Source organism: Podarcis vaucheri (genome assembly GCF_965113315.1).
Source record: "Podarcis vaucheri genome assembly, chromosome: 10".
NCBI classification, from domain to species: domain Eukaryota; kingdom Metazoa; phylum Chordata; class Lepidosauria; order Squamata; family Lacertidae; genus Podarcis; species Podarcis vaucheri.
The window spans coordinates 17,383,986-17,407,861 of record NC_138748.1 but is presented as its reverse complement, the minus strand read 5'-3'; the positions used below and the strand labels follow the sequence as shown (position 1 = coordinate 17,407,861).

The following is a 23,876-nucleotide window of genomic DNA, read 5'->3' as shown; positions in this document are numbered from 1 at the left end:
AATTGTAGAGGTGTGCTGCAAACTGACCTAGCGCTATAGTGCTTTATTGTGTTGTTGTCTTATTGTGTGCTTCATTGCTGCAGCCTTACCACACTCATTGCCATTTTACAGAGGTAGCTTAGGAGGTACCTGTGCTTTTGTCCCATAACATTCCAGAAAGGTTAGACATTTACACTTATATATATATATATATATAGAGAGAGAGAGAGAGATGAGAAAGTCTGGGGCAATCTGGTAAAAAAAGTCTGCCCTCCTTCTCTGAAACATCTGCACTGGTCACCAAGATGTTTCGGAAACAATTACTGTGATGAATATTGCGTAAGAAGCCCCAAATGGCTTAGGTAAAGGTAAAGAGACCCCTGACCATTAGGTCCAGTCGTGGCCGACTCTGGGGTTGCGGCGCTCATCTCGCTTTATTGGCCGAGGGAGCTGGCGTACAGCTTCTGGGTCATGTGACCAGCATGACTAAGCCGCTTCTGGCGAACCAAAGCAGCACACAGAAACACCGTTTACCTTCCTGCTGGAGCAGTATCTATTTATCTACTTGCACTTTGACGTGCTTCTGAACTGCTAGGTTGGCAGGAGCAGGGACCGAGCAATAGGAGCCCAGCCCGTCACGGGGATTTGAACCGCCGACCTACTGATCAGCAAGTCCTAGGCTCTGTGGTTTAACCCACAGCACCACCCACGTCCCTAAAAATGGCTTAGGTACAGGGCATCTAAAGTGCACCCTGCCCCGGTCACCAGTATCATCTCGCCCACACCATAAGATCTGATGAAGAGGCTGCCCTCTCAAGACAAAGGCTTGGCACACTTTGCCACGAGTGTTTGCAGGGTTCGCAGCTTTAAAAAACAGAGCAAAGACGTATTAGGAAACTGTAGAGATTCCATTCTCAGAAATGATTGGAATTCCCAATGCAATCTGTGGCAAGGCTTGATCGACTTTCTCACAGCTGGAAACAAAAGATGCACACAGCCTTAATTGATTTACACTTTAAAATTAAAAAACAAAAACATAAATCCAAGATGTTTGCAAAATCCACACCCCTGCAAAAATGAATAATATAACCCACAGATCAGCAGATCAGCTCATATTAATCTCCAAACAAAGGGTTTGAAACAGCCAGGAAAGGGTCTGCTCAGACCCTGCAAAGCTGCTGCCTCTCTTGTCCCCCCCCCAATTTTTTTTATTGATTTTCCAAATGTTTTTTAAACAAACAAACAAATAAACAAACAAACAAACATAAATCTCTACCGTATTTAAATCAAACTTGGTAACATTGTAAAGTGACTTCCTCGTATCCCCCTGGTTGAATTTCAGTGTATATCATTTTAACAGTTTTCCAAAACCACTACTCTTATAAAATTAACTTAATCACTTAACATCTTTTTGTTTCCCTTTCCAATTTAGTATTAAACATACTAATTCATCCCATTACCTGATTAAATCCTAAGCCTATCTGTTATTTGCAAGCTTCTCCAATTAATTTAACTTAACATATTTAACTAGAGCTGCTGCCTCTCTCAAAGCAGATAATACTGAATTGTATGAACCGCTAGTATGACTTAGCAGGTTTGTGTGTCTCTTAAGTTAGTAGTAAACACCTGAGGCACAAGCAAACAAGTATACTGAGAGCAACTAAAACTTATAAAGAATGTTTCCTCCTCTTTGCTTTCTTGTTTCTCCCCTCCCTTGTCAATAACTCTGTATTTGCTGATTTTATTTAGCAACTTTTAATGAGTTTTTAAAATATTTTGGCTTGACGATGCAATATGTGCTGTTGGCCACTAGGCTATGCTAAAACATAACCCATCCAGCCAAACATATTTTTCAGGTAATGTTACTTTCAAAGCTAGGCATTTCTTCCAAGTCAAGATGCACATATAGCATACATGCTAGAAGGAACCCGTTCTAAGAAGTATGTTTTCCCCCTTAAGTCCACACGGCCTTGTCTGCACTTTACATCTAAAGTAGTATCACTTTAAAAAGTCATGGCTCCCCCTAAAGATTCCTGGGAAATGTAGTTTGTTGAGTGTGTGGAGAGTTGTTCGGAGTCCCCCCCCCCCCAATAGAGCTGTAATTCTCACAGTGGTTTAACGCTCAATCCTCCCTTCCCAGGGAACTCTGGGAATTGTAGTTTGCTGAGGGGAACAGGGGTCTTCTTACAACTTCCAGCAACTTTAACAAATCCAGGGTTCTTTTGAGGAAGCCATGGCTGTTTAAAGCTGCATGGTAGTGTTTCATTATTATTAATATTATTATTATTAACTATATTTATATGTCACCTTTATCTTACAAGGATCTCAAGGATCTTCTCCTCCTCCCAATTTCATCCTCACAAAAACCATGTGAAGTTGGTTACACTAAGAGCTGGTGACTGGCCCCAGGTTAGCCAGTGAGCTTTATGGCCGAGTGGGGATTTGAACCCTGCTCTCTCAGGTTCTAGTAAAGGTAAAGGGACCCCTGACCATTAGGTCCAGTCGTGACTGACTCTGGGGTTGCAGCGCTCATCTCGCTTTATTGGCTTCCGGGTACAGCTTCCGGGTCATGTGGCCAGCATGACTAAGCTGCTTCTGGCGAACCAGAGCAGCACACAGAAACGCCATTTACCTTCCCGCCAGAGCGGTACCTATTTATCTACTTGCACTGTGTTGCTTTCAAACTGCTAGGTTGGCAGGAGCAGGGACCCAGCAACGGGAGCTCACCCCATCACGGGGATTCGAACTGCCGGACCTTCTGATCAGCAAGTCCTAGGCTCTGTGGTTTATCCCACAGCGCCACCTGCACCCCTTACCAGGTTCTAGTACAACACTCTAAAAGTGTATATCCGGTCTCAGTTCTATGAGCAGCAGTCAAGAGCATGTAACACCATACATACTGTAGTTGACAATACCGTACATACAATACCACATTGTGAACTACCATAAATCCAAGGTTAACTCTGTTTTAAGCCACACACTGCACTTAATTGAAGTCACTTAACCTTAAGTGAGTTAAAAGCAGTGCTTCTGCTTATCTGTTCAGTGGATGCATGTGCCCAGGGATTAATATTATCAGTTAGTCCCAATGCATTTTAGACTTCTTCTGTATTTTAGATATCCAAGCTCTACTGATGCTCAACTGAGATTAAATGCCATCTTCCTGGCCAAAGCCAGGAGAATTGATGTAACAAAGTTGGCTTTCACAATCCACCCTTTGGGTCCCAAGCAGTTAGCTGAAATGGTTGAAACAGCAAATATTTTATTTCATCTCACTCCTTGCCCTTCCTCCCAAGGAAGTCCAGGGCTGTGAGCACCAGAGTGATAAAACAAAACTACTGAAAATAAAAGCAGCATGTAAAAATGTGTCAAACAGCCACATACTCTCACAGCTAGAATAATGGAATTGTAGAGTTGGAAGGGACCCTGAGGATCATTCATGATGATGATGATGATGATGATGATAATAAAAATATTTGTACCCTGCCCATCTGGCTGAGTTACCCCAGCCACTCTGGGCGGCTTCCAACAAAGATTAAAAATACATTAAAATGTCACACATTAAAAACTTCCCTGAAGACATTCCTTCAGATGTCTTCTGAATGTCAGGTAGTTGTTTATCTCTTTGACATCTGATGGGAGGGTGTTCCACAGGGCGGGCTCTCTGCCTGGTTCCCTGTAGCTTTGCTTCTCGCAATGAGGGATCTGCCAGAAGGCCCTCGGTGCTGGACCTCAGTGTCCAGGCAGAACAATGGGGGTGGAGACGCTCCTTCAAGTATACTGGGCCGAGGCCGTTTAGGGCTTCAAAGGTCAACACCAACACTTTGAATTGTGCTCGGAAACGTACTGGGAGCCAATGTAGGTCTTTCAAGAAGTGGGCTTGGCGGCCGCCCAATGTGGGAGCCAATGTAGGTCTTTCAAGATGTGGGCTTGGCGGCCGCCCCAGTCACCAGTCTAGCTGCCGCATTCTGGATTAGTTGTAGTTTCCGGGTAGCCCCACATAGAGTCCAACCCCCTGCAAAGCAGGAATATGCAGCTGCCTCATATGAAGATCGAACCTGCAACCTTGGCGTTATGAGAAATCATGCTTTAACCAACTGAACTATCCATGCACTGGAACAGTATCTTTCAGTTGTCAAATGCATGGGTGAAAATGAGTGCTTTGAAGATCCACCTGAAAGATATTAGATACCTTCCTGAAGAAACCAGAGGCCTTCCTCCTGGGCATAGTTGGCCAATTGGTGCCAAAGAAGGATAGAACTTTTTTTATGTATGCTACAACAGCAGCAAGAATTCTCATTGCAAAGTATTGGAAGACACAGGATCTACCCACACTGGAAGAATGGCAGATGAAGGTGATGGACTACATGGAATTGGCAGAAATGACTGGCAGAATTCGTGACCAGGGAGAAGAGTCGGTGGAAGAAGAATGGAAAAAATTTAAAGACTATCTACAGAAATACTGTAAAATTAATGAATGTTAAAGGGATGAATGTTAAAGGTTAAAACGATGTCTGATGGAAAATAAGTGGTATTGGTAAAAAGATTTCTAAGAAAATGTAAATAGGGATTGACAATTGGAAAATTGATATTTATAATAGGTTAATATCTTGAGTGAGGATAAATGCCATAGGGTAAGGACTTGCTGAATTAAATATTTGAACTGAAATACAAAAAGGGAGGAGTGAGGAGGTCAAGAAACTAGTGATTGAAGTATAAGATATGAAAATACTACCGGTAACCTATTTTCTGTTTTGCTTTTTGGTTTTTCTTTTCTTTCCTTTTCTTCTTTTCTTCTTTTGTTAGCTGTTTTTTATTGTGTATTTTTTACGTGTTTTGTCTTTGTATTTTTCCATTTTTGTAGTTTTTTTATGTTTAATTTCTGAAACTTTTTATTGTTTGTGAAACTTTAATAAACATTATTTTTTTAAAAATGAAAGATATTAGAGGGGGACAAATGCACCTTGCCAGGGAGGGCATTTCACAAAAGGCAGCACCACTAACAGAGCCCTTTTCCCTGCTTGACTCTAGAGTCTGTGATGGTTGATATTGCGGGCAGCACTGTTTTAGCTACCTGAGTCTCAAGCTGATTGTGGCTTTGTATTAACACACTGAATTGGGACTGGAAGCTCACGGGAAGCCGGTGCTCAGCTTTCAGAACACATGGTACCACCAGGCTGCCATACTTGCCAGCTTAACAGCCACATGCTCCACTAGCTGCAGCCTCTTCCAAGGGCAGCCCCACAAAGAGAGCATTACAGTAGTCCAGACGGAAGGTCAACAGAGAATGGGCAACTAAGCCCAGGGCAACCCAGCCTAGAATCAACTGTACCAGTGAACCAATGTAAGGCCAGCATAAACACTTCAAGTCACAGACATGTCAGGGTCTGACTGGATGAGCAAGAGGGGTGACCGCCACCAGGGATGACACAAAAGAAGGAGACATGGCCCCAGGACAGTGGGGACCAGTCTGCTGAAGGGACAAGTTGGGAGGTAGTAGAAGGAGGAGGTTCGAGTGAGCGCAGAGGGGGCGGAAGAAGGAAGCCATTCCAGGACAGGCCTGGGTGCCAAGAGTCTTGTGTGAGCGCAGACCAGTGGAGAGGAGGCAGAAGCTACTTCTACAGCTGGACAGCAGCTGGACAGCTCCATTCCTGCTAGTTCTCCTCCTCCACTGACACTCAGAACATGAGGAGTCCTGCATATTGCTGACCAATGGGCCAGACAGGCCCAGAGAGGAAGCTCTTCCCGTCGCCGCACTCTGTGGCTGCTTGGAAGGAGTAGAGTTTGAGGGGCCTAGACAGGGAAGGAGGGGCCAGCCACCAGTTCCAGCAATGTCTTCAACTAGGGGAGACTAATTCTGATGAGCTCTGTTGCGTTGTTTTTTTTACTTTTGTGAGTAAAAGCTAGCTGCATTTTGTGTCTCAAGTCATACTCCTGACCTGTGGATGACCTGCATTCTCCCGACAGCCCCCTGACAAGACGCCACTGGAGATGTTAGCTGACGGATGAGAGGACAAGATTTGATCCTGCCCTGGCTGTGTGATCCTGTTCTCCTGCTGCGAATTTCACAGAGTAGGTAGCAAGATTTAATCTCCGTTCATCAGGTGATGACTGGAAATTAAAGATTGGAGTGAGATTGGGGAATTAAAGGGAACGGGGTGGAGACAGACCCACAATTTTATTTTTTGTAATACAGTGCCTCCATTCCCTGAATCATTCCAGAAGGGCACCATGTTCTATGGTGTTGAAAGTCACAGAGATCAAGGGAAAGCAACAGGGCCTTACACATTCCTGTCACTCCAAGGATAACCAGGGTGGCCAAGTGCTAAAACCAGCCTGGAACAAGAATGAAACGCATCCAGATAATCTGCTTCTGGACATACCTGCAGCTGGCTGGTTAGCACACTCTCGATCATCTTACCAAGGAAGGTAATATTAGAACCTGGGAACTGATTTTCTAAAACCACTGGATATAGGGAGGTCCTCTTCGATAGGGGCAACAGTACTGTTCATGGACTGTAGGCAGAACAGTAATATCCTAATCATTTGAAACCGCTCCCCTCGCTTGGAGCTCAAAGATAGTATTTTTCATAAATTTTTAAAAATCCTGCCATAAATTATTTATACAGTGACCTTTTCGTTTTGGTACACAAGGAACGGTTTGTTCCTTCGCAGGCAGAGTTTTTTATTATTATTATTGCCGTTTGCCTGTGAAGGCATTCACACTTAACTGTGGGGAACAAAAGCATCGCTGAGGCTTTTTGTTCCCGTCAGAGCCGGGCCGTGGGCAGCAGGCTGAGATGAGCTGGGAGCCCGGCAGGTCCGTGTTTGGCACCGGTGAGGGAGGCTGGGGCAAAACTAGGAGGCAGGATGAAGGAACAAGGAGGGCACTGGAAGCAAACAGCAAATCAGGACTGAAGGGTAACCAAGAACATGGGGACACACTGGAGTTTAGGAACAAGTAGTAGCGGGATCTTTGTCCATGGAGTTTTCTTGGCAGGGATACTGGACATCACCATGCCAACAAAGGCCCGTATAGTTAAAGCTATGGTTTTCCCAGTAGTGATGTATGGAAGTGAGAGCTGGACCATAAAGAAGGCTGAGCGCCGAATAATTGATGCTTTTGAATTATGGTGCTGGAGGAGATGCTTGAGAGTCCCATGGACTGCAAGAAGACCAAACCTATCCATTCTTAGGGAAATCAGCCCTGAGTGCTCACTGGAAGGACAGATCGTGAAGCTGAGGCCACCTCACGAGAAGAGAAGACTCCCAGGGAAAGACCCTGATGTTGGGAAAGATTGAGGGCACAAGGAGAAGGGGACGACAAAGGATGAGATGTTTGGACAGTGTGCTCAAAGCTACCAGAATGAGTTTGACCAAACTGTGGGAGGCAGTGAAAGACAGGAGTTCCTGGCGTGCTCTGGTCCATGGGGTCATGAAGAGTCGGACATGACTAAACAACAACAGTAGCGGGGTCTAACCACCTCTGAAGCTGAAACAGGGCTGAGACAGGCAGTGGAGAAACCATGGGCTGCACAGACACACTGGTAGGAACTCAAGGTTAATTTCACTGTTGCTGTCCATGAGCCCTGTCTATGTGTCAGAGATGTTAAGGAGCCTGGTCAACCACAGAGCAGGCACACACAGGAGGCACAGAATGCAATTAGCTCTTTATTAACAGAAAATAACAGCAGAGTCCTCTGGTTCACCTTAACGCAGCTGAGACGTTGCTGAAACTGACCACTAGCTTCCCCCTCCTGCCTTCCACTCTGGACCAGTGGTTCTCAACCTTTTTTTTTTGGCCATGCCCCACCTAAGCATCTCTAAAATCCTGATGCATGCCCCCCCCCAGGGACACATAATTCTTCTCATTCAAAAAGTGAGCTCCTATTCATGTGGGGGAAGCCTAAAAGGCCATTCACTGTTAATAAGTCATTCTCGAATTGCCCCCCTTAAAAATCAAATTGCCTCCCCGTTGGGAACCATAACTCTGGATCCTTCCCAAGCAGACAAAGGCTGGGTCGAGGGGGTGAGCTCCTCCTCTGGGCCATAGCTGTCAGCTTAGAGATTTGAAAATAAGGGACCAGCAGCCTCGAAAATAAGGGACCAGCAGCCAAAATAAGAGATCAACAATTACTTTGATAAAATACATACCTTCTTGCATGCAAATGGCTTTAGATACCTATTAGGTCCATAAATTACCACATAGCATATATTCAACACACACAAAAAACAGCAACACTTTGTTGTTGACAAAGGACAGCTGGACATAGAAAGGGCCCCATTACCTTCAGTAGCTTATTTAAGGGACATCATCAATAAGGGACAGCAGCGGGACATGGCGCTGGGATAAGGGACTGTCCTGCCAAATAAGGGACGCTTGACAGCTATGCTCTGGGCCTGTCCAGCCTGTTGCTCAGTAGCGTGGAGGACTCTCCTCAACTGGGCTGTCACAGGGGGAGGTGAGCCATCAGGAATGGGACTGTCCTGCTGCTGTGTAGCAGAGGGGCAACCTCTGACTCTTCTTTGACTGTCCTCACACTGTGACTCTCGGCCTCTAACCCTGTCCTGGAAGGCCCTACTTCTCCTGGCCCCTCCTTGATGACTCAACCCCCCCTGCTTCTAGCACCTTTCAGTTCGCCCCTTCCGCAGACTGCTCTTCAGTGCCCCACCACCAGGATTTAAGTTGTCGTCTTCAGTGCCCTCCTGGGGGGCTCTCGGGTGGGGAGCTCCCAACACTCTTCCTCATCCAGCCAGTTCCTGACGCTATACTACCATGGTGGCAAGCTGCTGGTGTTGGGAGGGTGGTGCCAAAGTTATATCCCACCACGCCAAATAATATTGCTCAGATGCAAAAAAAACAAAAAAAAAAACCTAGCAAGTTAAAAAATGAAGGCTTTCCCACTCCTTCCTGGCCATAAAGCTCTAGCAGTGATCCTGGGGTGGGCAGAGTCAGTCTGGAAATTTCTTCCTTGAGAAAGTCGTTCAGTTGTTCACAACAAGGGGCAGCGACGCATAGATTCCTTCAGCTCCTGACACGTTCAGCCCGGACACTGAGGTCCAGCTCCGAGGGCCTTTGGGCGGTTCCCTCACTGGGAGATGTGAGGTTACAGGGAACCAGGCAGAGGGTAGTGGAGCCTGCCCTGTGGAACGCCCTCCCATCAGATGTCAAGGAAATAAACAACTATCTGACTTTTAGAAAACATCTGAAGGCAGCCCTGTTTAGGGAAGTTTTTAATGTTTGATGTTTTACCGCGTTTTTAATATTCTGTTGGGAGCCGCCCAAAGTGGCTGGGGAAACCCAGCCAGATGGGCAGGGTATAAATTATTATTATTATTATTATTATTATTATTATTATTATTATTATTATTATTATTTACTACTACTGTTGTTAGAGCAGGATCCATTGAGCTACTTTGAGTGGACCCAAGAGCTAAGGCATGCCCAGTGCAATTTTTTATCCTGCCCCCGAACAGGGAGATTTTCCCGTCACCTCGCAACCTGATTTTCCCATGCCCCCTTCATTTCAAAAACTGGTTGCCAAGGCACTACAGTGGTACCTCGGGTTAAGTACTTAATTCGTTCCGGAGGTCCATTCTTAACCTGAAACTGTTCTTAACATGAAGCATCACCTAAGCTCCTGCTGCGCCGCCGGAGCACAATTTCTGTTCTCATCCTGAAGCAAAGTTCTTAACCTGAAGCAATATTTCTGAGTTAGCGGAGTCTGTAACCTGAAGCGTATGTAACCCAAGGTACCACTGTATGGGCAACAGCCAGGGCCAGCCCCAGACATTGTGCTACTTGGGACAAAATACAAAATGGCGCCACCTCTTCTGCCTGAGGCAACTGGAGACGGCCTGGCGAAGCCCCACTGTGCTAAAGGGGTGAGAAACGAAAAAGGAGGCCAAACAGAAACAGGGGCAGTGGTGGAAGAGCTGGGGCAACAAGCACAGGAGGTGATGAATGGCATGTTTCTCAGGGCACAGATCTGCTGCCCCTTTGAACTGTCCTCAACCTGCCACCTAAGGTGATCCCAGGTATGCAAATAATCATCTGGTCAGACCTCACCTGGAGTACTGTGTCCAGTTCTGGGCACCACAGGTCAAGAAGGACACTGACAAACTGGAACGTGTCCAGTGGAGGGCAACCAAAATGGTCAAAGGCCTGGAAACGATGCCTTATGAGGAACGGCTAAGGGAGCTGGGCATGTTTAGCCTGGAGAAGAGGAGGTTAAGGGGTGATATGATAGCCATGTTCAAATATATAAAAGGATGTCACATAGAGGAGGGAGAAAAGTTGTTTTCTGCTGCTCCAGAGAAGCGGACACGGAGCAATGGATCCAAACTACAAGAAAGAAGATTCCACCTAAACATTAGGAAGAACTTCCTGACAGTAAGAGCTGTTCGACAGTGGAATTTGCTGCCAAGGAGTGTGGTGGAGTCTCCTACTTTGGAGGTCTTTAAGCAGAGGCTTGACAACCATATGTCAGGAGTGCTCTGATGGTGTTTTCTGCTTGGCAGGGGGTAGGACTCGATGCCCCTTGTGGTCTATTCCAACTCTATGATTCTTCTATGATTCTATTCTATGATTCTATGATCTTTTTAAACCAGTGGTTCCCAATTGGTGGTCCGCAGACCCATAAAGTTATAAAAACTTTCAGAAGTAGGGGGTCCATAGCTTGGCTTTTGAAAAAGGTCTGCAATACTTAGCTACTTGGGAACCAATGTTTTAGACTATTCACAGGGAATGAGGAATGGTGAGCAGATCTCAAACTCTTAGAAAATTACAATAGAAAATAACTGCATGTAGCAATTTTTTCATACACAAGAGACAGGAATATTTGATATTTAAAGTTTTTTTTTAAAAAAAACAACCTTTGATGGAAACCATAATGCCAAAATTCAAGAGCACGTCTTTTAAAAATCCAGCGAATATTCATTCTTGCATACATTAGTTTTCCCTGACGGCTTTTGATCCTCAAATGACTCTATTATACATTCAATTCAAGCCACAAGTTACTCTTTGTTTAAACAAAGCTTGCATTTCCTCTAGTCATTATTTCTGTAATTCCCCCCCACCCTTCGGATTATACAGCAGAAGAAAAAACAAACCAAACAAAAACTATGTGTCCACTAGAAACAGAATTAAAATTTTGCTGCTTGCAAAACTCACCCGCAATGCTTCATGTGTGCCGGTTTATCCATCCTCACTGCCAGCTTTATCCTCAAATCAGAGTCTTGGCTGTTTTTGGGGACGATCATTTTATGCAGCTCAGGTGACTTTGAGCTATTGGATGTTGGATACAATACTACCTGCGGAGAACACAATGAGAGCTGTTTATCACACTGAAAAACTTCTAACCAATTGACTTGTAAGCTCTGGCCAGTACAGAAGCTGATTCTGTCACTTTTCTCCTGCTTGAAAGGGGATTATAGAAGAAGCAAATCTTTAAAGACTTCAGCTTCATTTTAACACATCCAGCTTCAAAGCAGACAAGTTTATTTTCCCAAAAAACATCACATTTTGGATCACTTTGATACCAAACCTGTTTCATTCATGAATTCAAGGCTTCAATGCACCTGAAAAACAACCTTTCAAGCGATACAAACATTTTCAAGATGGGGCAATGCGCTGTTTTCAAGTTATCCCCGCTATAAACAACAAGTTATACAAGATATAAAATGAAATTATGAGAGGGCATGGAGTATTTGTTTTGCTTTGAAATTTTGTATAGAGTGCAGTTTCTAACATAGAGAAAATATTGTACAACATAGAGAACAATTAAAACACAATAATTAATAGTACCAGCCACAGTGAAACAGAGCAGCATACAACCCCCCCCCCCATGTATTAAGGAGAAACACTACTATTACCCCCCCCCAAATGGTCCAGAACACCAGGTGTGCTTTTGCTTGGTGATGGCACAACCAAAGATGTTGTCATTCGTGCTTCCAGAAGGAGACAGTTCCACAGTTGAGGTGCCACAACAGAGAAGGCCTTGCTCTCTGTCACCATTTATACTCACCAGCGCAGACACCTGCACAGTAGCAGACTCTATAGAAAAAACCCTCTTCTATTAAGTGCATCCTCTGAGGCATAATGTTGAACAACCTTAATTCCCCAAAGCAAGCAGCTGCAGGATTGAGCAGCTTCTGTAGTCTTCATTCATTGTCATGAAATAGCAAATATAATAATAGTTTCTGGAGACAGTCCTGTAATTTCTTTATTTAAAATATTTTGTAGAATATTCTATTCCTTTTTTCCATATTAAAAATGACATTTGTTACTTAAAAGTTATATTCCAATTCAACAAAACTAGTCGCTCACCCAACACCGATGTGGAAAAAATATCATTGATCTACATCAGGGGTAGGCAATCTAAGGTCCGGGGGCTGGATGCGGCCCAATTGCCTTCTAAATCCGGCCCGCAGATGGTCCAGGAATCAGGGTGTTTTTACATGAGTAGAATGTGTCCTTTTATTTAAAATGCATCTCTGGGTTATTTATGGGGCCTGCCTGGTGTTTTTACATGAGTAGAATGTGTGCTTTTATTTAAAATGCATCTCTGGGTTATTTGTGTGGCATAGGAATTCGTTCAATTTTTTTCCTCCAAAATATAGTCCAGCCCACCACATGGTCTGAGGGACAGGCCCATGCCTAAAAAATTTTGCTGACCCCTGATCTACATCATGCCAAATATTAATTGCACAGCCTTAATACTGGCTGCTGAGGGTACGGATGGCTGAATTTTGCATTTTTCAATGGCTGAACGAGATGAAATGTGAGATTCGATCTACCGTAATTAGATCTAAAGCCATTCCTCTGGCTGGCTTCAGGAGCTGCTCGCTGCTGTGGCACCCACCATTTTGCCTCAAAGGAAGGCCCCATATGATGTGCCTTGTGCCGTTGAACCAATCACACAACATTCATTCCCTACTAATAAATCTACAGCACTTAAAATATAAATCTGGGGACATTAAATGAAATCTGGGGAGATTCCGGGGAGGGAGTTTGTCCAGGGACAGATTTGTAAGACTGTCCCCGGGAAACAGGGACATCTGGTAACCATATCCTAAGTGACTCTCTCTCCAGATTGCTGCTTTGGCTGTTGCTGCCCCCAAGCTTTTATCAACATAAAATCCAGAGCCGTCCGTCTCCCACGGAAGTTCCCAGTTATGCTCTAATTCACTGCCATGTGGCAACTGAACATGTTTTGAAGCAATGCTTTCTCTGCCCTGCTCCGAATGCACACCTGCAATGCTGCACAGCTTGACAAACCCCAGACGGACATTACTGCTTTAGCACCACATTTGGAGACAATATGGCCAGAGGGGGAAAGAGGTGTGAAGGTTTTCCAGAACACACGAACCATTTCAAAGAATGATTTTCACCTTAACACTTCTGTATCAGTTTTTGTCATTAAATGGCTTTGAGATGTTTCACAGGAAGCAAATTTATAAAAGGAACTAAGTAAGTAACGAAACGGCAATATTAAGATGAGGCATTAGGATGCGACACAAGGATTCTAACAAGTTCAAATGATTCTTTTTGCTTACGCTAACAGAATCCCAAGCAAGGCATTTCTTGAAGATTTCTCACTCATCTATAATAAATAAACCAGCGGATTTATTTCAGGTTGGTTTCCTCCCTTGCCCTCCCGCAACACCTTTCTTCTTTTTGGATTATACATTCCTAGCAAAGGACTTGTGAGTAATGGTGCGATTCTTTTCCTCTCAATTACGTCCAGCTCCTTATATCAAGAACGTGATAAACTTTGTGAATTGTTTCTCTGATTCCAAAGGCTGAGTCAGAGGAAACATTGCCCACTCCTCAATATTTTTAAGATGAAAATCTGAAGCCCAAAAGATATAGTTATATGCTCTTTCAGCGCATGCACACTGTCCACATTTAAGGTGCATAATGATCTTTCCCCTTGAACTCAAGATTAGGAGGAATAAGTTCTTCAGGTCTGCAGCAGAAGCTGGATTTACCCATCACTGAATGGCCAGATCCTGGGCCAATAACAAGGCCACCTCCATAGTTTTTTAGTTAAGCAGGGCTTTGATTGGCTGGCCCTGTGTTAGTCATTCACACACACACACACACACACACACACACACACACACACACACACACTTTCTTTGCCATTTATGAAACTGCAATATCTCTGATTTTAGCTTTTCTGTTATTATATGTATGGGTAAGGGCTGATGTATTGGGACAATAATTTCTTAATTTTGCAAAAAAAGTGGTTAAAATGGGTTTAAATATATTAGTAAGTGATAGACAGAACAAAAAAGGTAAAAACAATTGCAGATGAATCCAGAAATTGTATGAAGTTCATAGTACAATAAAGGCAATTCTACATTCACATTTCTGCCGAATTTCCTTCGTACCGTGGCCAGTAAATAAAGAATATTTCAAACCCTAACTAAAAAAATAATAATATGAGATTTTCTCAATTGGACCACCCAGGTATGTTTTAGCTGCTTCAAGGTTGTCCAAATTTTCACCATTTAACAAGTTTAGAATGTAATGCATCTTTCATTTTTGTACAAGTCATGTTCTGTTACCAATAAGTTAACCAATGGGAATTGGTCTTCCTTTTAGGAATTCTAGGTGCCCAAATCCCAAAGGAGCAGAAAAGACTATTTATGTATGCGACCACGGCTGCATGGATGTTACTGGCCCAGAGATGGAAAGAAGATAAAGTCCCTACCAGAGGCGAATGGCAGATGAAGTTAATGGACTATGCTGAAATGGCTAAAATGACTGGAACTCAGAAATCAGGAAGACCAAAATTTTAATAAGGAATGGGGGAAAATTGTAAATAGTTAAACTCGTTAGTAGGATTGGAATATCACTTGTAGTTTAAGGTTGAATTCTGGACATAATGGAAGAGGTAAAGGATTTGGAGCATCATAAAAGATGCTGGAGGAAATAATTAATAATAGAACCTATTAGGTTTTTTTTACTATTTATGTTTGATATATCTCTGTAAAATTTTAATTTGAAAAACCAACCAAATAAATAAATTTGAAGGGGAAAAATGATTTGGCTCTTTTAGACTTTCTGCCGCTGCCCTCATGGCAAGATCAGAAGTGGGTCCTTGGGTTTCTGCACTTCCTCCTTTACCTTCTCTCACCCAGGATAGCAGTGAGCATCTAATCCAGGGGGACTCCTGGTCTTCCAGTTTTGAGCATAGCTGTCAACTTACAGATTTGAAAATAAGGGACCAGCAGCCTTGAAAGTAAGGGATCAGCAGCCAAAATAAGAGATTTTCCAAACACAGGTATGTTCAACTTCTGAGCCCCTCCGAGCCAAAGGCAGAAAGCCCAGCCAGCAGCCAAACGAAGCCTCAAGCGGTGGTTCCCACAGTGCAGCAACCCAGCAAAGGGCATACAGCAAGGAAAAAAACCGTCACCTCTCTGCTGGGAAGTGCTGAGCAAAGGCGAGTCCCCAGGCAATGTGGCCGATTTGATCAGCACAAGGCATGCAAGCTCCACCCCCCAGTCGTTCTTAGACTCCTTATTGGGTGAGCATCACAGCCAAGCAACACAGTTGGAGCCTCCCTGGCCGGCAGGGAGGGAGGGAGAAGAGCTGCTTCCTTTGAAACTGGGAAATTTAAGGGACATCATCAATAAGGGAAAGCAGCAGGACACAGCGCTGGGATAAGGGACTTTCCCGCCAAATAAGGGACGGTTGACAGCTATGGTTTTGAGTCCCTCCTACTTTAGATATCAGCCCCAATTCCCTGCTGTACAAATATTTGCAAAGATTGATGGCCTTCGTTATTTTCCCTCCCGTTCACTCTGCCCTATTAGTGCGTCAATACAGTACATCTCCTTCACCTTACCTCCTTTTTCTTACCACTACTTGCATTCACGATTACCATTCAGCCCACGCCAATTACTGATTGTGAGCTAGAGATAGAAAGCAGAAGGAATAGCGGCATTTTCTCCTGGATCAAATTCAGCAACCACAGCTTCCTCTTGACCTATACCTGCTCCAGCAGATTCAATAGACTGAACCTGAGAGCGGGCGGCGGGGTGGGGGGGAAGCAACAACGTCTACCATGGCTTATGTTTTCTTATCTCAACGTACAGGTTATAACCTCAATCTCCTTGAGATGAATGCCAGCCATCAGCTTCCATTCTCTAGCCGAGACACAAACTAAGCCACTAAGACAGAACAAGAGAGAGGGTCACAGGAGAAGACCAGCGAAAAAGAAATCTCGCTGAAGAGGCCACCACACTGGAAGATGAGCAGTACACTTTTCAAATGTCTACAGGGCTAGATATTTAGAGATATTCCGTAAAAACAGACACCACATATTCTGGTGACAGGCCTTGAAGCTTGCTGGAGCTCATTTTATGTTAGCATAGAATTTAGATGAGAGAAAGTGGTAGAGTATGAAGGACCTGATTTAGAGAATGCCAGGGGCCTGTGGTGCTAGAGGCAAGGGAAGATATACTGGTCCGTCTCACAAGAATTACCGTATTTTTCTCTCCATAAGATGCACCTGACCATAAGACGCACCTAGTTTTTAGAGGAGGAAAGGGGGAAAGCCTCATTTTTGGGGGATTAGCTCACAGTTGTGCAGCTTCTTTTGCAAAGGGGAAAAGCCCCTTTTTTGAGGATCAGCTCAAAGTTGTTGAGCTTACTTTGCAAAGGGGAAAAAACCCTGTTTTTATGGGGTTCAACTCACAGTTCTGCAGCCTCTTTAGGAAAGGAAAGGGAGCTGTTCCTGTGGTTTCCAGACAGATAATCTAATCAGCCAGTCACATGTCGCTGGGGAAACAAACAGCCTCCATCTGCAGAACATTCAACAATGGAGGTGTGGGCAAGGGGGCAGGGCCAGAAAGGGAGCCAGCAATCGACCACACATTCACTCCATAAGACGCACAGACATTTCCCCTTACTTTTTAGGAGGAAAAACGTGTGTCTTATGGAGCGAAAAATACAGTACTTGACCAGCTTGGATGAGCAAAACTAGGCCATTCAAGGTCCTACACCCAGATTAAAACACTGCTGGAAATTTTGAACTTGTGGGATGAAAAAAATATAGGGTTTGGGGGCAGAGGTGGGTGGGGAAACACAATCTTCACTGTCCAATTTGGAAATAAGAGAAACGAAACAGCAATACCAGTTCCAACAAAGAAGAGCACTTATAATGAAGAAGTTGGATCTGCTGCTTCTTCTTCTTCTTAATGACAAGATGAGCCAACAAGTTATTTTAAGATTTCTACAAGCAATTATAGAACTGAGACAGTATCTTCTCCATAAAAGATAACATGTTATACAAACTGCTTTAGGATTTGACGAGCAGCTAAGAAAGAATAATAAGTTTTTCTTTTCTTAATTGAATAATCACTAGAACAAGGATGAATTATCTTTATACTCAGATAGTCGCTGTAGTCAAACACCACCTGTTGCTCCCACATTGTATTCACTTGTGTGTTAAGCAAGTACAATGGCTGTCACTTTCAATTAGTAATCTTGAATATTTGATATTCAAAGGACAGAACATGACAAAAAAAAGGAATGAAATGAATCTTTGGGACTAGGAAATTAGCATTCCTGATTCAAATGCAAGAACACATTTTTAAAAATGGACTTCATACATAGATTACCTTTGCAACTGGCCTCTGTCAAACAAATCCTGATGTTTTTATGTACATGAAAACTAGAATATGCACACAGTTTAAAAATCTCAGTCATTGCCAAGCAAATTAAACGTCAACTCTGTTCCCAGCTCACCCCCCCCCCATTGCCATTACAACTCAAAATTCCATACATTTCACTTGCACTATTCTATCAATGAAGGGTTAGCTACTTAAGTACCGGTATATATGTCTCGCTCCTTTTCCCTGTTGATCAACTCACACATTCCTCATCAAGTCCTGACAGTTATGTGGCCAAAGCTCCTTTAGGTCAGACATTTGGGCTAAAAGCTTCTCAGCAATAAAAGCAGCAGACAATTCCAGAACCAATAAACCCTATTTAATGCCAGCATTAAAACTATAAACCTTATTGATCGTACAATGTACCTTGCTTCTCAAACTTAATATGTTCCGGAAATCTGTTTCAAAACCAAAACATTCCAAAACCAAGGCATCTGTTCCCATAGAAAGTAATGCAAAATGGATTAATTCGCTTCAGACTTTTAAAAACAACCCCCAAAACAGCAATTTGACATGAGTTTTACTATCTAACAAGACCATTGATTTATAAAATGAAAGCAATAATCAATGTACTGTACTATAAAATAAATAAGACAGTATTGTAGATGATAAAAATAAAAATTATTCTTTTCATACCTGTACTGATGATAGTTATTGTTTGGATGGGGGGCTTTTATCCCTTTCTTCACACAATCAATCAATCAATCAATCAATCAGTAGCTGAACTGCATTCCACAGTCACAAAAACAAATTAACTGAAAATGCCTCAAAAACAAAAACGCAAAATAAATAGCAAAAACAAAAGTGCCAAACTTAATCCATTCCAGAAGTCCATTTGACTTCTGAAATGTTCAAAAACCAAGGCGCAGCTTCTGATTGGTGCAGGTGCCCTGGAAACAAGAGCTGACAGCCGCATCGGATATTCGGCTTCTGAAAAACGTTCGAAAACTTACTTCTGGGTTTTCAGCGTTTGGGGAACCAAGGCGTTTGAGTACCAGGGTACCACTGTATATACTTACTATGTATGCTGTTAAAGTGAAGCTAGAGGTCTTATGATATTTGCCAACAATGGTGGATTTGAAGCAGTTTATACACTAGGGAGGAACAAAGAATGAAGAGGGAGTAACTCATACTATTGGTTTGTGCTTTAAGAACTGAGATGCGGAATTAAACGCATCTCATCCAGTCTGGAATCACAGAGCACACAGAACTCACTGTGAGTGAGATGTACATGTCTGTGCACATTTCACAAGAAATTAGGAAAATGAGTTGCTCACTGCTTCTGTTTTGCACACAATGCTATAACATATGATCTGCCTCCAAAGGATACCTGCACAGAAGCCTTTCTTGCCTCCAGTATAAGTATTTGCCAACAACTGGATGTTCTAAAGTAATATTTCACATGCCCCATGAAAATACCACACTGCATAAGTGGATTTTGGGCTAACATCATATCGAGTACGTTTCTGAGCACAATTCAAAGTGTTGGTGCTGACCTTTAAAGCCCTATACAGTCTCAGCCCAGTATAGCTGAAGGAGCGTCTCCACACCTATCATTCTACCTGGACCCGAAAGTCCAGTTCCGAGGGCCTTCTGGCAGTTCCCTCACTGTGAGAAGTGAGGTTACAGGGAACCAGGCAGAAGGCCTTCTCAGTAGTGGCGCCCACCTTGTTTAGGGAAGTTCTTAATGTTCAATGTTTTATCATGCTTTTAATATTCTGTTGGGGATGCGGGTGGCACTGTAGGTTAAACCACAGGGCCTAGGACTTGCTGATCAGAAGGTCAGCAGTTTGAATCCCTGTGGCGGGGTGAGCTCCCATTGCTCGGTCCCTGCTCTTGCCAACTTAGCAGTTCAAAATCACGTCAAAGTGCAAGTAGATAAATAGGTACTGCTCCGGCGGGAAGGTAAACGGCGTTTCCGTGCGCTGCTCTGGTTCGCCAGAAGCAGCTTAGTCATGCTGGCCACATGACCTGGAAGCTATACGCCGGCTCCCTTGACCAATAAAGCGAGATGAGCACTGCAACCCCAGAGTCGGTCCACGACTGGACCTAATGGTCAGGGGTCCCTTTACCTTTACCTAATATTCTGTTAGGAGCCGCCCAGAGTGTCTGGGGTATAAATAAATAACAACAACTATTATTATTATCGAGGGGCAATGCAAACAGTGAACACCAAACAGGTTCTGCTCCTATTCTTTTCTGCCGTGCAGATGGGCAGATGATTAGCAGGAACAAGTCAAGCAAAGTTCATATTGTTGTTTTGAGCCATCATGACAGAAACATAAAGTACATATATGTGAAATAGAAAAAGAGGACCAATCAATTGAATCAACAGGGTTAAAAATATTCATTTAGTTAAAAACTTCCCTTAACATTTAACACTGATCTGATTCAATGATCAGACACATTCGTTAAGAACATCTGAACAATAGGATGAAACTTGGGTGGTTGTCTTCCAATAAAGGTAAAAAAGGTAAGATAAAATACCCCTGGATGGTTAAGTCAGTCAAAGGCGACTATGGGGTGCAGCACTCATCTCGCTTTCAGGCCAAGGGAGCCAGCGTTTGTCCACAGACAGCTTTCCAGGTCATGTGACCAGCATGACTAAATCGCTTCTGGCACAATGGGACACCAAGACTGATGGCAGAATGCATGGATATGCCGTTTACCTTCCTTTTTTCTTCTTCAAATTTTTCAAATTGATTTTCCACGTCTAGAACAAATATAACACATAAAAAACACAAAACAAAACATCTTACAATACTAAAAGAAAAAGAAAAAAGAAAAAAGAAAAAAAACAGTCAATACTTCCAAAATCCAACATACCACATACTCATACGCCGGCTCCCTCGACCAATAAAACGAGATGAGCACTGCAACCCCAGAGTCACATACACCCGGACAACACCATTACTGGCCCCAACAACATCACACTAACATTGTGTATGCCATCAAATGCCAACAGTGTCCTTCAGCTCTCTATATTGGACAAACAGGCCAAACCTTACGCCAAAGAATAAACGGACATAAATCTGACATCAAGAATCACAAAACAGAGAAACCAGTAGGAGAACACTTCAATCTCCCAGGACATTCTATACAAGATCTCAAAGTAGCTGTTTTACTACAAAGGAATTTCAGAAATAGACTGGAAAGAGAAGCTGCTGAATTGCAACTCATTACCAAACTTAAAACCATGGAGAGACCTGGTTTGAACAAAGACATTGGATTCTTATCCCATTATACATGACTAAGCCATTTCTCACCTTCTCACCCCTTACCTTTTCCTGTAAGACCTATTACAGTCGTTAAGAGTCGTCAACAGGCTCATCTCAGCTATCTGCCAATCTCCCATTCCCACCACCCTTCTGAGTAATACCCCTCCCCACCTTCTCACTATATAGAAGGATCTGGCAACTTCTGTTTCAGTGTATCTGAAGAAGTGTGCATGTACACGAAAGCTCATACCAAGAACTAACTTAGTTGGTCTTTAAGGTGCTACTGGAAGGAATTTTATTCCAAAATCCAAGTTAACTTTCATTGTAGTCTGACTTCCTCGATTCCCCCCCAACTGAATTTCATTGTGACACCTTTGTAACAGTTCTCCAAAATCCTCTTTCTAATACAATTAATTTCTTTACGCTGTTTACCTTCCTGATGAATTGGTACCTATGTATCTACTTGAACTGGCGTGCTTTCAAACTGCTAGGTTGGCAGAAGCTGGGACAGAGCAACGGGAGCTCACTTTGTAGCGTGGATTCAAACTGCCGACCTTCTGATTGGCAAGCCCAAGAGACTCAGTGGTTTAGACCACAGCACCACCTACTCCCTTCCTTCCAATAATGACTGTATGGATCTTATCACTCATCTGCCTCTTATCAGATGGGATCAACAAGCAAAATGAGTATCTTGTAAACTTTCCCCCTCTTATTCATTTCAGACTCCCATATTCGTTGTCCATTATTTTCATTACCTTTCTTACCATACTGAATGCAATCTCTTCCATCTCTAAATCTCTTCCCATCTAAAGCTCTGTTATACAATAAAACATTCAATTCGGCGCTGAGGAAAGATGCGTGCCTCAATATATAAAAACAGTCAACAAAAAGCACTCAAGTAATAAAGGTCCCTTTATATATATATAAAAATGGAAAACTTATCAGAAAAATACCACTATGCATGATTACACAATCTGATTTATCAAGCATAGTGCCAGACATGGATTTCTCACTCTCTCTCTCTTTTTAGAGACAGAGGGCTGAGGGAAGAAGGTAAATAGCCTTATATTGGTAATGCCATAAATAAGGAATGGAGAACCTCTGCTTATTGTTGGACTCCAATTCCCAGCAGTACCATTACATATACAATTGATTTGTATATTACAAATCAAATGATATTACAATTGATTCTATTGCAACAAGTAATCAAAAGTAATCGTTCTACCCCCATCGTTCAGCCCGAACACTGAGGTCCAGCACCGAGGGCCTTCTGGCAGTTCCCTCACTGCGATAAGCCAAGTTACAGCGAACCAGGCAGAGGGCCTTCTCGGTAGTGGCACCAGCCCTGTGGAACGCCCTCCTACCAGATGTCAAAGAGAACAACAACTACCAGACTTTTAGAAGACATGTGAATGCAGCCCTGTTTAGGGAAGCTTTTGATGTATCACAGTATTTTAATATTTTTTTGGAAGCCGCCCAGAGTGGCTGGGGAAGCCCAGCCAGATGGGCGGGGTATAAATGATATATTATTATTATTATTATTATTATTATTATATAATGATTTACACCTTTATTTTTAGTCACATTTCCTTAGTCAAGGAAATTTTCAGGCACACACTTCTGAAGCAAATCTAGTACCCAAGCTTTAGCTAAAGCATTAGTATTATTTATCTGCCAATGATAACAATGCTTAGAGAGCATTATTTATTATTATTAGTAGTAGTAGTAGTAGTAGTAGTAGTAGTAGTAGTAGTATACTGCCCTATATCCACAGATCTCAAGGTGGTCGCAACATAAAATCACAATATAAAAAGACAAAATACACACACAAAAGAGAATAAAAACAAAAACAGTCCAATAAGGCATTGGATGGCAGCCAGCCAAGTGTTGGAACGATTAAGAAATATTTAAACTGGCTTTGCAACATGTATTTTGCACACAGATCGAAAGTTGTGACATAATTTAACGCAGAACAGGTAAGAGTGTTGGAAACATAGTTCTGATTCAAGTGAAGAAGCATCTTTTCAAAATGACGCATGATGAATTAGACTAAGCTTTCCCTACTTACAACGGGACTCGCTTGTCTGGAATGAAGTTCAGAATTTTGAAGATTTACCACTGAATGCCTATAGAGATTTCACAGATAATAATAAAAAAGGCATAATTCAAATCACTAAGTGGCGAGGAAATAAAGGTAATACTTTTCAGAGCAGGGAGAAAAGCAGAGCCTTTCATTAGGTAACTTGTCATTAGGAGCCACTGGGCTCCGAGGAACTCAAATGAATTTTTATTGCTGTAAAAGAAATTTCCAGATGAAAAAGCCATCCATTAATGTGCAACAGCTAAGATCGCATCATTAAACCATTACATGGACACAGTGTTCCGAACTGGAATATCACAGCTCAACTCTTCCTTTTTGATAGTTAGAAGTGGACAATAAACCTCACAAATTCATGAGAGGGAAATGTCAGGAGCGTCTGTGTTGCCTTTGCTGTCAAAATCCAGCCATTCCTGGGAAATTCAGACGCTCTCTTCTCTCTTTCTTTGTTCAGAGCAAGAACAGGGAGGGGGTGGCCCAGGAAGGGCTCTGGGGCAGGACAGTGAAGCCTGGGGGGTTGTATTTTGCCCCTGGATCTGTGGTTCTCCATCCCTGCACTAAGAAAAACCCCTTTTTCCTTTGTAAACTCAACTAAATGAATCCTCTTTTTAAAAAAAATACCATGCACCTATCTATCGAGAATGCTTTCTTACTGGCAGATTCACATTATGGATCTCCTTGCCGCTGGAAAGAATTGAACCCTGCTGTGAAGCATCCTGGCATAGGATGATAAATAACACATCATTTTAATACAGTCGTAGCTTGGGAACCAAATGCCTTGGCATTCATACGCTTTGGCTCCAGAACGCTGCAAACCCAGAAGTGAGTGTTCCGGTTTGCAGACGTTCTTTTGGAACCCGAATGTCCGGCACGGTTTCCGTGGCTTCCGATTGGCT

At 43.0% G+C, this 23,876-nt stretch overlaps 1 protein-coding gene and 1 long non-coding RNA gene across 14 annotated transcripts in view; one reads left to right on the top strand and one right to left on the bottom strand.

Moving 5' to 3' along the window:
- The window catches only part of LOC309541781, a 575,734-nt gene that overhangs the window by 31,362 nt on the left and 520,496 nt on the right, over positions 1-23,876 (top strand). The window lies entirely within an intron of this gene.
- Positions 1-23,876, bottom strand: part of CADPS2 (calcium dependent secretion activator 2) — a 367,142-nt gene that overhangs the window by 161,424 nt on the left and 181,842 nt on the right. For all 13 annotated transcript variants that reach the window (XM_082239470.1, XM_082239476.1, XM_082239475.1 and 10 more), the window contains exon 8: positions 11,153-11,292. In XM_082239470.1, coding sequence (XP_082095596.1) covers positions 11,153-11,292 — 140 coding nt within the window. The remainder of the gene's footprint in view (positions 1-11,152; positions 11,293-23,876) is intronic.